At 43.1% G+C, this 12,673-nt stretch overlaps 1 protein-coding gene across 2 annotated transcripts; it reads left to right on the top strand.

The window, feature by feature from the left end:
• Positions 1 to 211: 211 nt before the first annotated feature.
• Positions 212 to 12,085, top strand: klf5l (Kruppel like factor 5 like). Of its 2 annotated transcripts, none has more exons than XM_062536496.1 (4): positions 212 to 457; positions 4,388 to 5,291; positions 5,524 to 5,583; positions 10,139 to 12,085. In XM_062536496.1, the coding sequence occupies exons 1-4, from the start codon at positions 320 to 322 to the stop codon at positions 10,315 to 10,317; spliced, it is 1,281 nt and encodes a 426-aa protein (XP_062392480.1). In that variant the 5' UTR covers positions 212 to 319; the 3' UTR covers positions 10,318 to 12,085. The 2 variants fall into 2 exon arrangements, with proteins under 2 accessions (XP_062392480.1, XP_062392479.1); XM_062536495.1 differs by having other exon boundaries at positions 212 to 493.
• Positions 12,086 to 12,673: the final 588 nt, after the last annotated feature.

Genomic DNA, 12,673 nt, shown 5'->3' with positions numbered 1-12,673 from the left:
AAATGTAGTTTCAGGTAACCCAAAACGGCAAGTAGAAAGCACACGTGGATTTCTCTTTTTTCCACTTGAACAGGTGAGGTCCACCTACCTGACAGGTAATTGGGTGGGAGTTGAGTTCCTTGCTTTGATTGGCTCACAGGTCAATCACTCATTCGTGTCCCTCACCATAATACTTCTCACAGGTAAAGCACACAGATTGACAGAACTGTGAGTGAGGTGCACCCAAGTCGGACGTATAGGTGACCAAATTCGGAGAAAGGTGGTTCACGTTTTCTAACATTGACAAGGAGTAAACTTGCAGTTACCTGTGTCCTCATAAATGGCGAGTATAGGACTGGCTGCAAATGCCCCAAACACAGAAGAAAGGGCTGTCTTCACTCAACTGAAACCAGTGAGGATGTCTGGAAACGGAGAGGCAGCTGAGGATTCGTCCGTGTTTGAGGAAGTCAAACCTGGGGTGAGAGTCACTGTAAGCTCGGTGGAAATGGCCCAGGTATGCGTGGGTTTTCGGCAATTTGACGTTGTAGCTGCGCTCAAAATATTGAAAGGCCGTTTTGTAGGTCCAACCCATAATCAGCATATATGAATTTGGGATTATTTTGGCTAGAATGAGAAGAATATCGTTCTATCAATCACACATAGCTATAATGGAGCAATATATTAACTCGTTCTGCAATATAGGCAATACAAAATAATTATAATATAGGTAGGCTAATAACAATAATAATAATAATATTAATAATGATATAGGCCTAATAATAGTAGCTTTTTAAATAGGCTACTATTGCCATGTAATAGGCTACTGTGTTGAACCACTTTTTGTGCAACATTAGGCCAATGTTTTCTAGATTAGCATGTATTTCCCAAACATAGGCTACAGGAGACAGTCGAGCATGATGAGACACAACTTAACTTTATCACAAATGTAGTCTATACCGCATACGCTCGCAGTATTTCACACAGAATGGGCCGGTAGTCCTATTGGGCTTTATGAAAACTGACGCGTATAGGCTATAAATTACATTTTCTGTCTAGTTTAGAGTTTCGTCTAAATGTGCACATCATTGAAGCTTCTCAATAGATTTGGTCGATGGCAGTAACTCATAAACGGTCTTCAGGCAATTCACATTGTCAGCCAATGCTTTCACAACAGTATGCCGTTAAACCTGTTAGAACAGCGCAAAGATTATGGCGCCTGAATTGCGCCCTGGGGGAGTCAGCGGCAAAGGCCTAAATTAAGACCACTTAGATTAGTTAACCAGTAGCAATGGTGACTCCAAGAGGGTATTAGTTACAATTTACATGAACTATATAAGGCGTGCTACTAAAATGACAATTCTTAAGATGAACTAATTTGCTTAAAAGTTTGCATGTAGCTTTACTCAAAGTTACTCTTACATCTTTAAATGCATGTCGTATTAGGCCATATATTGCACAGTTCTACATGTATATACAGATTACACATACAGATACAGATAAATGACACGTGGTCGATATGATGTAGAATATATGTTCAATAGACTAGGTGAACTTGCTTTGTCACCCTCTTGGTGTAGTTTTTTTGTATTATTATTATTATTATTTGAAATAGTCTGATATATCAATCAGAATAATTTCTAACTTGATATGTAGAGATTTTGCATATAGAGATGCAGTTTTATGAAGATGCATCATTGCTGTAGCCTAGGTAAGTGAAGAGTGCACTTTGGTTGAGATTGTCTTTGGTGGAGTCACAGTAGATTGTTCAATGCAGCAGAATCAATCTGTCTAGTCTGGTCAACTGAATAGGCTTGATCAATTCTCCCTTCATTCACAAATGCAATTTATTTTCCTGCTATAGTGGCTATTTTTCATAGGCCTTTGGCTGCTTGTGTTTATCACATGGTCTCGTCCGTGGTGCCAAGATGGCCACTGTCAACTGCAAGTCACTGTCCTCAGGAGCAAAAACAACGTTTATCTCCCTTTTTCCATGAAGTCATAAATGAAGCCAGGATACTTTGTTGATCTTATGGCCCAAGCTAACCTGTTGCCTATCAGGGCGCTTCTTTGCAGAGAATTGTAAGCAAATCCCTATCACTCCGCATTCCTTATGGCCATAAAACATCATTAACATGGAGACACACTGGCTCTTCTTTTGCAATTAGGACATGAGTAGTACTGTACAGCCTCTCGGGGCCAGTGGGTGTCCACATAGTCACGGAATGGGCATGTCCTGTATTCTTCTGGATTATTTCCGAAGCGTTTCTGGTTTAGATTCCTGAATTATGTTGGTATGCCCCTGACAAAAAAGTAAATAAAAGAGCAATTTAAAGTAAGTGACTCATAGCGAGTTAATGAGTGTATAGAAGTCAACTCAAATTTTGCCTCTCAGTTTCTGAACATGACAATGAGGACTCACTCCCCATAATTCTTAGTCTACTGTTATCTTGTCTGGCAATCCCTTGTTAAAGCTGTTGTAAATTTCTCCAATCATTAACTTCACTGGGTCTTGGGCCAGGGTTCAAATACACAACACAGACACACACACATTCACACACAAATATACCGATAGAGAGGTGCTTTCATGGGCACAGCTGGGATGTGTGTGTGTGTGTGTGTGTGTGTGTGTGTGTGTGTGTGTGTCAATGGTGATTTTGCTCTGCCAATTGCATCCTCTGCCAGTTCCTTTGACCACACAAGGCCCACTGTGTGCGGATGGAGGCAGATGACCAGGCCCTTTTCATATGCTGGCTTAGCCGGGGTGAAAATAGAGCAAAACAGCTGGGCTCACCTTTCAGCTGGTTCTCAGGTGGCCCGGCCCTGGTGAGACACTGGCATGCACAAGACAAGAGCCAGCACTCATCTGCAGCCGATGGGCCACAAGTGATGATGAGCACTGGTTATCATCAGTGGAAATATAGTGCTGTCAGCACGGCAAACACACACACACACACACACACACACACACACACACACACACACACACACACACACACACAGAAACACACACACAGGCACTCACACAGACACACACACACACAGACACACACACACACACACACACACACACACACACACAGGCATGCACTCACACAAACACATACACACATGTTTCACTCATATCTCACATATTGAGACAGACAGATTGAGTGTTGAAAGACCCAAGAGGACAATCAGGCCTTTGCATTTCAGTAACCATCAATTGGCGGCTATAAAGAAAAACAGTGAAGTTGATTGGTACTTGTCAGCACAGGTTGCCCTTTGTTGACATAGCTGGCACTTCCAGTGGTTGGAGAGGAGAGAGAGAGAGAGAGATGTTGCTAACATGCCTTTCTGTTGTCCCATCTACCGTTGAGCTGAACCATTGTTGGCAGTTGACGTGCTTTCATTGAGCCCACAAGTCCTCTGATTATTTGCTCATTGTGATTGCAGAGCAGTGGCCAAGAGCAAGATTGCACAGTGAAAACATTTGATGCGTAGACACTTTTTCACAAAACCAAAGATGTTTTCCTTCTTCTCCTCCATGTGGGAACCTTATCGTTTTTTTTTTTTTTTCGAGAAACGGTTTCACCTGGGACACAGCTGAGAACTCTGGTTCTGGTTGTTTTCCACTTGAGCATAACTGCAAATGAGAAGTGAAACTGAATGGTTATGTTTAACTGAATCCCGGATGAGATGCAAAGATAAAAATCTTTTGGTGGAGATTATGTAACACATAAAAGAAAAGGAACATGCCATTCTCAAGCGTATATGTTTAGACGTGGACCGCAGTTCGTTTCAGCCATTCAGCATTTTTTAGTGTCTTCCCACAAAAGCACATTTGTTTTCCCTCTCCGGTTTCTGTTTGCGTTTCTGTGTTTGGGTGCAGATCTTTTGTCTCGTGTCTTTGTTTTGGTTTTTTTCTTCCTTCATTTTCGTATCCCTCTGGGACTGACCCACCCATAGGGAGTATGTTTATACAGAGGCACTACCTTCCCACACCCAATGCAGCTCTATGGGCGCGCTATCTGACAGCTTACAAGTGAAGGGTGACAACAAGCACACTAAGTGTGTTCTCTACGCTTCTCTACACAATCTATTATATGGGCACTTTCAGTAAGAGTATACTTCAGTTGATAGTATGCAGAATTATGAAACTCCTTTGCCTGCTGTAACTGAACTGATAGTATGTAGACATCAGGTGCGTGTACAACAGTATCAGTGAGTATTCATGAATTCGTGAACACTTCATGTCACTAAATGGCAGATTTTTTCCCACCTTTTGCGCTGCATATGCCGTCATACTTGTGCGTAAACTGTTACCATTCATATTTTATTTGTTGCCACTTTATTGTGTGTGTTATGGTCCTAAGCTAAACGGTGTGACCTGAACCCTTTGAGTGACCCAACTGTCCACCTTTCTCTGTAGACCCGCATTGAGATGGACAAGTACCTCCTCCAGACAGGCTCCGCCCCGCTGCCCCCCAGCGTCCTGCCCGACAAGAAGTACCGGCGGGAGAGCGCCTCCGTGGTGGACGAGTACTTCTCCGAGGACAAGCCGGCGCCCTACAGCCTCAACATCAACCTCATCCTGCCCAACGCCCAGCTGCGCACGGGCCTCTACCGCCCGCCGGGCAAGCCCGTCGTCCACCACCAGCACATCAAGGCCGAGCCGGGCACCGAAGTGCCCTGCAGCGTCGTCCAGCCGCTGCCCGACTTCACGTCGGTGTTCAGCACGCCGCAGCACGCCGCCGTCAGCAACCTCTTCATCAAGCCCGGCAACATGGCCGCCGCCGTCAGCAGCACGACCATGGCGAGCGTCGCCGCCGTCGCCGCCGCCTCGGTGACGGACGAGCTGCCCATCGGGCCGCAGCAGCCGCAGGTCTACCAGATGCCCATCAGCGGGACCGACCTCACCATGACGCTGTCGCACGGGCAGCCGGGCGCCGGGGGCAGCGGTAACGGGCGCACCATGCTCAACCTCAACAGCGTGGCGCTGATGGCCGGGCCGGGAGGCGGCGGCGGCGGCGGCGGCGGCATCGTCGGGGATTTCGTGATGCCCGAGCAGTTCTTCCTGGCGCACAGCCAGCAGCCGCACAGCCTGCCACCCTCGCCACCCAACTCGCAGCCGGGCAGCCCGGAGAACCAGGCCGAGCTGATCGGCCCCAATCAGCCCCCGCCCTACCAGCCCAGGGTGGGGTTAAAGGTCAATCACATGACCCCCCACTCGGTGCTCATGACCCACGGGCAAGGGGTGCTCACAGGACCCCGCTACAACCGACGGAACAATCCGGAACTGGAGAAGAGGCGAATCCACCACTGCGACTTTCCTGGTGAGTCACTCTGATCAGTTTGATTCGTCATTTGTGTGAAACCATGACAGTATACGTCGCATTAAGTGCCCTGAGGTTACATAATCCTTCAAAATGAAGCTTCAAATTATTTGACAGGAAATGAGAAATGTCCTTTTGAGTAATGATGAGACACGTGCATCTCTCCACGTTTGTTTTTGCTGTGTCATGATCAGGTCATTCATAGAGTCTGTCTCCTTCCTTTGCCCCGCAGGATGCTCCAAAGTTTACACAAAGAGCTCACACCTAAAAGCACATCAAAGAACACACACAGGTAAGATCAAATCTGGCTCCCATAACAAGCTATAGCTGTATTTGATAAATAGTGACTTCAATTATACCCCCAACACACTTAATGTTTGGTTGTAAGCGTGTTGAAGCCTCGTAACGGCTTTTTAAAACATGGCTGCCTTTTCTCTGGCCTTTGAGTCTATAAACGGAGGTGTAACACGGTACGCCATTAGTGGCCGAGAGCCGAAAGACAGGAATGGAGTGAGGGAGGGACAGCGGGAGATGAGTGCGGCCCTTTCCTTTCATTGTCACAATGCACAGCGCATCAGCGTGCCCACACAGGCCCAGAGAGAGAGAGAGAGAAAGAGAGAAAGAGAGAAAAAGGGGGAGAGAGAAAGAGAGAAAGGGAGAGAGAGAAAGGGAGTTAGATAGAGAGGTTAAACCTGTTCCTCCTGCTTTTCCTTTTGTCTACCCTAGCAGGGGGAGGAAGGGCGCTTAGAGAGAGAGAGAGAGAGAGAGAGAGAGAGAGAGAGAGAGAGAGTCTGTTTAAGAAAAAGAAAATGGAAAGTAGAGAAGAAATAAAAGCATGGAAGAGAAGATAGCTTAGAGACAAAGAGAGAGAGAGAGAGAGAGAGAGAGTGGAAGACAGAGTGTGTGGATTAGAGCCATTGAAAGAGTGAGGGAGAAAGAGGCTCAGAAAGTAAGTTATTAAAAGGAAGTGAGACAGAGGGAAGGGGAGAATGGGTATAAGAATGTATTATCAAAGACCTGGTGGTTTCGGTGACCACAGCTGTGTGTAAAACGATACCCGATCATCCAAAAAACACTCAAATACACAGAAAAGGATGAGAAAGAGAGAGAGAGAGAGAGAGATCTCATTTTCACATACTCGTGTTTGCACTGTCCGATCACATTGCAAAGCAATCTCTACCTCTTATTGTTCTACCTATTGTGCCTTTTGGCCAGAGAAGCAAGTCTCTGAAAGCAGGTAGACCTAGTCTTCATCTAATAGTGGACAGGGGCAAACACACCAGTGTCCAGAAGCTCCCATGTGTGTCACTTTAAATGCCATGAGGTTTGAGACAGTCAGCACCACACCTCTTAACCTGTTTCAGGTCGGTCCGAAATTGGTCTCTAAGTCCTTAAACAGACACAGTGTACGTACGTAAATGTATTACATGTAGTTCATTGGATATTTTATTGCGTAACGTGTCTATGTCGAATCCCCTTTTTTAAGGGTTTGAGGAGATGTTAGATATGATGCATCATCTTCATGAGAGAGCGTTGAGATGCAGTTGTACCTCACTTAAAGTCGACCCATATATCCTGGCTCATGATAAATAGGGCTTCCCCATTGACTTAGGGGAGGATGTCTCTGCCGAGTCCTTCATTCAGTTATGTCATTATAATGGACAAGTAATATCATTTCCACTGCCCTGGGGGATGTTCCTTCATCTGGCCTTTTCCCCCAGTGTTTCTTTATCTACTATAGTAATGACTGGCACAAACCCTAGCTCTGTTCCTTAACCTCGGAGGCCTTCTTCATGGCCTCCTCTGTGGCCTTGAACATTATAGTTGTTTGTTGTTTGATTGATTGATGGAGGGACTCCATAAGCTGTCCCTGACCAATAGACTTTAGCTGAACCTTGTTCTGGAGTGGAGGTATTAGCATTTATGTGTGTGTGTGGAGTGCTACAGTATTGCCCTGATCAACATCTCCAGGTCCTCCTTGAGCAAACACGAGTCTCTGATAAGGCAGCAGAGGATGGTCTTTTGCAAGCTTTATGGGCTCCCCTGAAAGAGGGGCCTGTTTACCCTGCTTTGGTGTTGAAAATGGTTAAGGATGGTCATAAAGTTGAACGGCCAAGGTTGGGAGACTTAAGTTGGTGCCATTCGCGTCAATGATTCATTTATAATTTGTTTGGCATTTCTACCTCCTGGCCACATTATAACTATTGCTCAGCATCATATCTTCTCGGAATGTCTGTATATGTGGCGTGCGTGTGTGTATATGACAGAGAGAGAAGCTCTGTGTGTGTGTGTGTGTGTGTGTGTGTGTGTGTGTGTAGTAAAATTCTGCCGTGATAAAGAACTAACCGTTGCTCACTGGCCACCTGGCTAAACATCCCGATGCTCTGAGCTGTTTGAACAGTCCTAGACCTCAAATGTGTATTTCATAGCCTGAAGTGTTTGGGATATTTTTAATTGCCCAAGTCACTATAGGCCCATAATTCACTGCAAGCCTTGGACAAAAAAAGATTTTCAGCTCGTGAATTCAGCTCTATCTTTTAAAGCTGTTTGCTAATGCAGAGATAAGAGATGGCGGAAAGGGGAATGCTTTTGACCTCAGGAGTGGACAAGCTTTATAAGTACCACAGCAAACTCAAATACACCTGCCCGTGTTGCTGTGGCATAATATCAGGTGCTTCTAAAACACTGCACACAGCAGTCATCTAAAACCCCTGTTGTGCTCAGTCACCTCAGTCTTTCACTTTATATTCACTTCAGACACTTTATACACATAATACTTGTTACATTATAACGACACCATTGGATACAGAGTAACATGTTAGCTTCCAAAGTGTAACCAGTAGTCTACATCCATAATCTTGCATCTGTAGTCCTTTAGTGTAAAACTAAAGATGATTTAGCATTTTTCTTATATGGTGTGGTTCTTAGTTTTGTGGTTGTTTACGGTTGTTTTGTAATACAGAATGTGGCTAACATATTTCACCTTTAACAACACATGCCATGGTAGGCGTATGTTCTTTCCTAGTTGATAACACATACGGTGTCTTTGGTTGGATAAAGGGAGGCCCGGTTCTATTCTCAAGTTCAGCTTTTGTAAAAACCCCTTTCATTTCAGTTAGCAAATTATGATAACAAATGAGTTCTTTTGTTAACATCGCAAACAGTTTGACACAGGCACTTGCAGTGTATTTCCTGGGCATTGTAGGGCTGTACACATTTAAGTGTTTACATTTTTATTTTGAAAGTAACACTAGTATGAGATATTTTTTTATTTAAAGTAAATTTATTGTAGTTGACAGTGTATTTGTTGAATTTTTGTTTGTTGAAGTGCTAATATGCAGCTATTTTGGTCAAATCTACCACCAACATTTTTGAAAGAGCTGTCTTGATAGAATTAGAATGAATCTTGACGATGTCCCATAGGCGTGTAGCACTGATGGTGTCTTATTTGCTTGATGAATGAGCAGAAAGCCTTTAAAAAAATCTGCCATACATGTGGTGTTCTGGCTGTGTTTCTTCATCATTGTGCCATGTCATGTGGAGTTCAGTGCTTTGGGTAATGGAAAACAAACAGGGACCAATTGAGCTGTTTCGGATGAACATAAATATTTGAGATTGATTAGGACAAATAAATGCGCGGGCTGATGTCATACACAAAAGCGGCTGCCAGTGTTTGCCCACCACGCCCTGAGAAAGAATAGTCTCTATTGTGGGTTAAAAGGCAAGGAGTTAACAGGGCTCTTATCCAGATGACAAAGGCCAAGAGCCCTATGTTTGAGTTCCTACAGTGTGTTTCCAAGCATCATAATCAAAGCAATGGGAACCTATATACTCAGCGATTACATCATAAGAACATACGGTGTATCGTTAACTAATCACCTAATCCATCCCCCTTCATACGCTAGCTATACATACACACACACACACACACACACACACACACACACACACACACACGCAACATGGCACCGAATTGGCGTATGGGTTTGTGTCAACATGGGTGTGAACACAGCAAGAATTCTAACATCAAAATCAGTGACCTTTTCCTCCTCACATCAAATGTTTGTACACCATACGTGTAAACACCTTGATATCTGCGATCGTGCTTTTATGTTTACTTTTTGCGTTTCACTGCAAGAGTACTAATCTGAAGATGCCTCATGCAAACCTCCCCTTTGATATCCTGAAGCAGTTGTCCCCCCACGTGGTGCCATTGCACGTTACGACCATAACTTCGCGAAACGACGGCGACGCAGCCACCATCACAATGTCAGATCTTATCAGCGCTTTCACGATACTCAATGGAAATAGCTCCAGTGCTTACACAAGTCTGCCAAAATGGCTTTAGAAACCACAGGCATGTACTTGCCAAACTGCTCCGCAAACTGCCATTTAAAAATGTCACGTTAAAAAAGTGCTCACTCTCATTCTCTCCACCTCCTTTCAAGCCTGCTCTCTGTGTATTCGTGTATAAACTGGACTTTGCACACCTGGTATTATTAATGTATTCACGTCAAGCCAAGAGGCTTTTGTAATCTTTTGTTTGTGTCTGTTGCCATGGCTTTGAAGGAATGACATTGTCATCCAGAAAATGAATGGTGCCTTCGTGTTGAACAGACAGAGATGTTAAGCCTCACCTTCACAAAAGCCAGATCTTAGTAGTTGACCTTTTTTTGGTTGTACTGGTTAACTCTTTCAGGTGTCTGACTGGCCCTCCTAGGAGGTGATACTGCAAAAAAAATCCAGCGAGCCATCTAGCCAAGTTACAGATAATTTAGATATGATCTGCCTATTCATGGACTTTTTTTGTCTTCTTTTTTTTGTATTTATTTGTTTGTCCGGAACAGGAGAGAAGCCGTATCGGTGCAGCTGGGAGGGCTGTGATTGGCGGTTCGCGCGCTCGGACGAGTTGACGAGACACTACCGCAAGCACACGGGAGCCAAGCCATTCAAGTGCGTAGCGTGCAGCCGCTGCTTCTCACGGTCAGACCACCTGGCGCTGCACATGAAGCGCCACCAGAACTGAATCGTCTTCTTCGTGGTGTTGATGTTTGTTTTGTTTTTTGTCCTTTTTCCCTTTTCAAATTCACCTACTGTACCACGTACGTTTTTTTTTTTTTTTTTTTTTTCTGAGACATTGCATGAAACAAATTGACTGGCCCAGTAAAGATCAAACACAACCATACAAAGTTCACACCTGCCCGTTCACACCTGTGCGGTATAGATCAACACAAAACAGTTTTGAGAGTTTGAACATTTTTGAATGCCTATATTATAGCATTTGTGTGCATCTGTATTTTCTTGTATATATGTCTGTGTGTATATCATTTTTGTTTTATTTTTTATGCTTTCGGAATTGGAAATGAATGTACTGATACATACTTGAGCTTATTTTTCGGACATACACGATTATCCACAGTATGACAAAATTCCATGCAGTTTTGTAGGATTGTTTTCTCACAACTTTGAACGACTTTACTGGACAAAGGTATAGTCAAAGACTAGTGGAGGCCTCGGCATGAAATATACCCATGGTTGGACAGGGGTGGAAGGATATGGTGGACCTTTCATGAGTAGCAGCTAGATTTTGAGTCAGTTTAGGCCCACATGATGTGGCCCAGACTCTCCCCAGAGTCAGTGTGAGTGAACCTCTCCTGTGTCCCCCCGCCGCCTCTCTTGTTTCCTGAGACGTGTAGGAGTTAAGGAGTTGTGTTGGTGTTATGGACATATCAGTAACTATGGAGACAAAGCTCTTTATTGAGGGCAGTTTTGCAAGGCCTTTTTTATGATGCGAGCAGATGCCAGTCGCTGATAGAGGGCCATTCATAGACGTTTGTGTTGAAATTCACCAAGACTCGCGCACGATTCAAAGTAACATGAACAAATTCATGTATAAATTTACAATGATGATGTGTGTATAAGCTTCGACATTGATTTCAGTGCCAAATAATTGGAAAATGAAGAACCAGGCATTTTCTTTTGAAGATTTATTTATGCATTGGTATTCAGAAATTGGCCTTGAAAAGGAAAAGAAAATAAGCTTTCAAGTTATACACAGAAGCAAGTGAGAGTTATTTATTTTTTTCAATTTTTTGAGAGCAATGTTATTTTCCCCTCCATAATTTAAGGAATGAGTGGCAAACATGTACAGTGATTTGAGTGTTTATCGATGCATCAGTGGTATTTATATGTATTGTATTTGAACACAAAGTGGATACCAGAGGAACACACATACACATACAATCTTTTCAATAGACAACCTCATCAGAGAAACATCCATTAATCCTATATTAATCAAGACCATAGGTCCCATACAGAGGGCAACAGAAGTCAGTTCTTCACTCTGGACTCCAGAATTTGAATCAACTACTGGGCCCCTCGGTCCAAGAAGATACAAACACTTAGCACTTCCTTTTTAAAGTTCTCGCGTGTGTGTGCATGCATGGATGTGTGTTTGTGTGTGATGATTTCTTTCAATGGCAGAAGGAAATCTGAGAAAAAAAACATGTAAATATATAAATATATATGTTATGTTAGTGTTTGAGCATTGTACATACATTTTTTTCTAACTGTTAAATGTTTTTTATTATTATTGTTATTGTTATTATTATTATTATTATTATTATGAACAAAAGGGATTTCATTAGGCTAACTGTAAATGGGTTTGAATTGTATCTATCCATTGAACTGACATTGATGTAGTGTTGTGCAGAAGAAATCAGTTTTGTGAACAATTTTGACAATGTTCTTTTTGACTTCCACAACTCTGGAAAATAAAACAGATTTCAATGATACGTTGATTTGTTCTTAAATATAAATATATCCTGGTTACGCATCATTGGCTCCTCGTTGGTGGAATGAGTTGCCCAGTGCTCTCCGTTCCTGTGATAGTTTGGGGTCTTTCAAGAGGGGCCTAAAAACATATCTGTTCCGTATGCACTTCATTAACTTAGTTATGGTTTGTATATTATGGTATTTGTTCATTTTCATTAGGACATTGATCATTGATATTGCGTTGATAACTGTTCACTGTTCATTTTTGACTATTTTATTGTTTTTATTTGTAAGTCACTTTGGACAAAATCGTCTACTGTATCATATAACCATAACCATGACATAATTGCTGTCAAACTATATAATTCAGAATTCCCACAGAACTGCAGTGAGTTTCCCTTATTGGGGTCATTGTGTGTTTCTTATTAACAGGACTACCAGACAAAACAAAGTAGGTTAGCAGTTTCGGCAGAACAGTAATGAAAGGTAATTAGGTGATGTAGAGATGGTAATAAATTTGTATTGGACCAACGTGGGGTCCAATGTCCACTTCTACCAAAAACAAAGAACTTTTCTTTTCTCCTCAAAAACAAAGAGCCTTCCCCTCA

The sequence above is a fragment of the Sardina pilchardus genome, chromosome 5 (assembly GCF_963854185.1).
Source record: "Sardina pilchardus chromosome 5, fSarPil1.1, whole genome shotgun sequence".
NCBI classification, from domain to species: Eukaryota; Metazoa; Chordata; class Actinopteri; order Clupeiformes; family Clupeidae; genus Sardina; species Sardina pilchardus.
This window is presented reverse-complemented; position numbering and strand designations above follow the sequence as displayed.

Coding starts and splice junctions, on each gene's coding strand:
- klf5l (XM_062536495.1), top strand. CDS start 320: ATGGCGAGTATAGGACTGGCTGCAAATGCCCCAAACACAGAAGAAAGG. Junction 5,292..5,523: donor CCACCACTGCGACTTTCCTG/GTGAGTCACTCT, acceptor TTTGCCCCGCAG/GATGCTCCAAAGTTTACACA. Junction 5,584..10,138: donor ACATCAAAGAACACACACAG/GTAAGATCAAAT, acceptor TGTCCGGAACAG/GAGAGAAGCCGTATCGGTGC.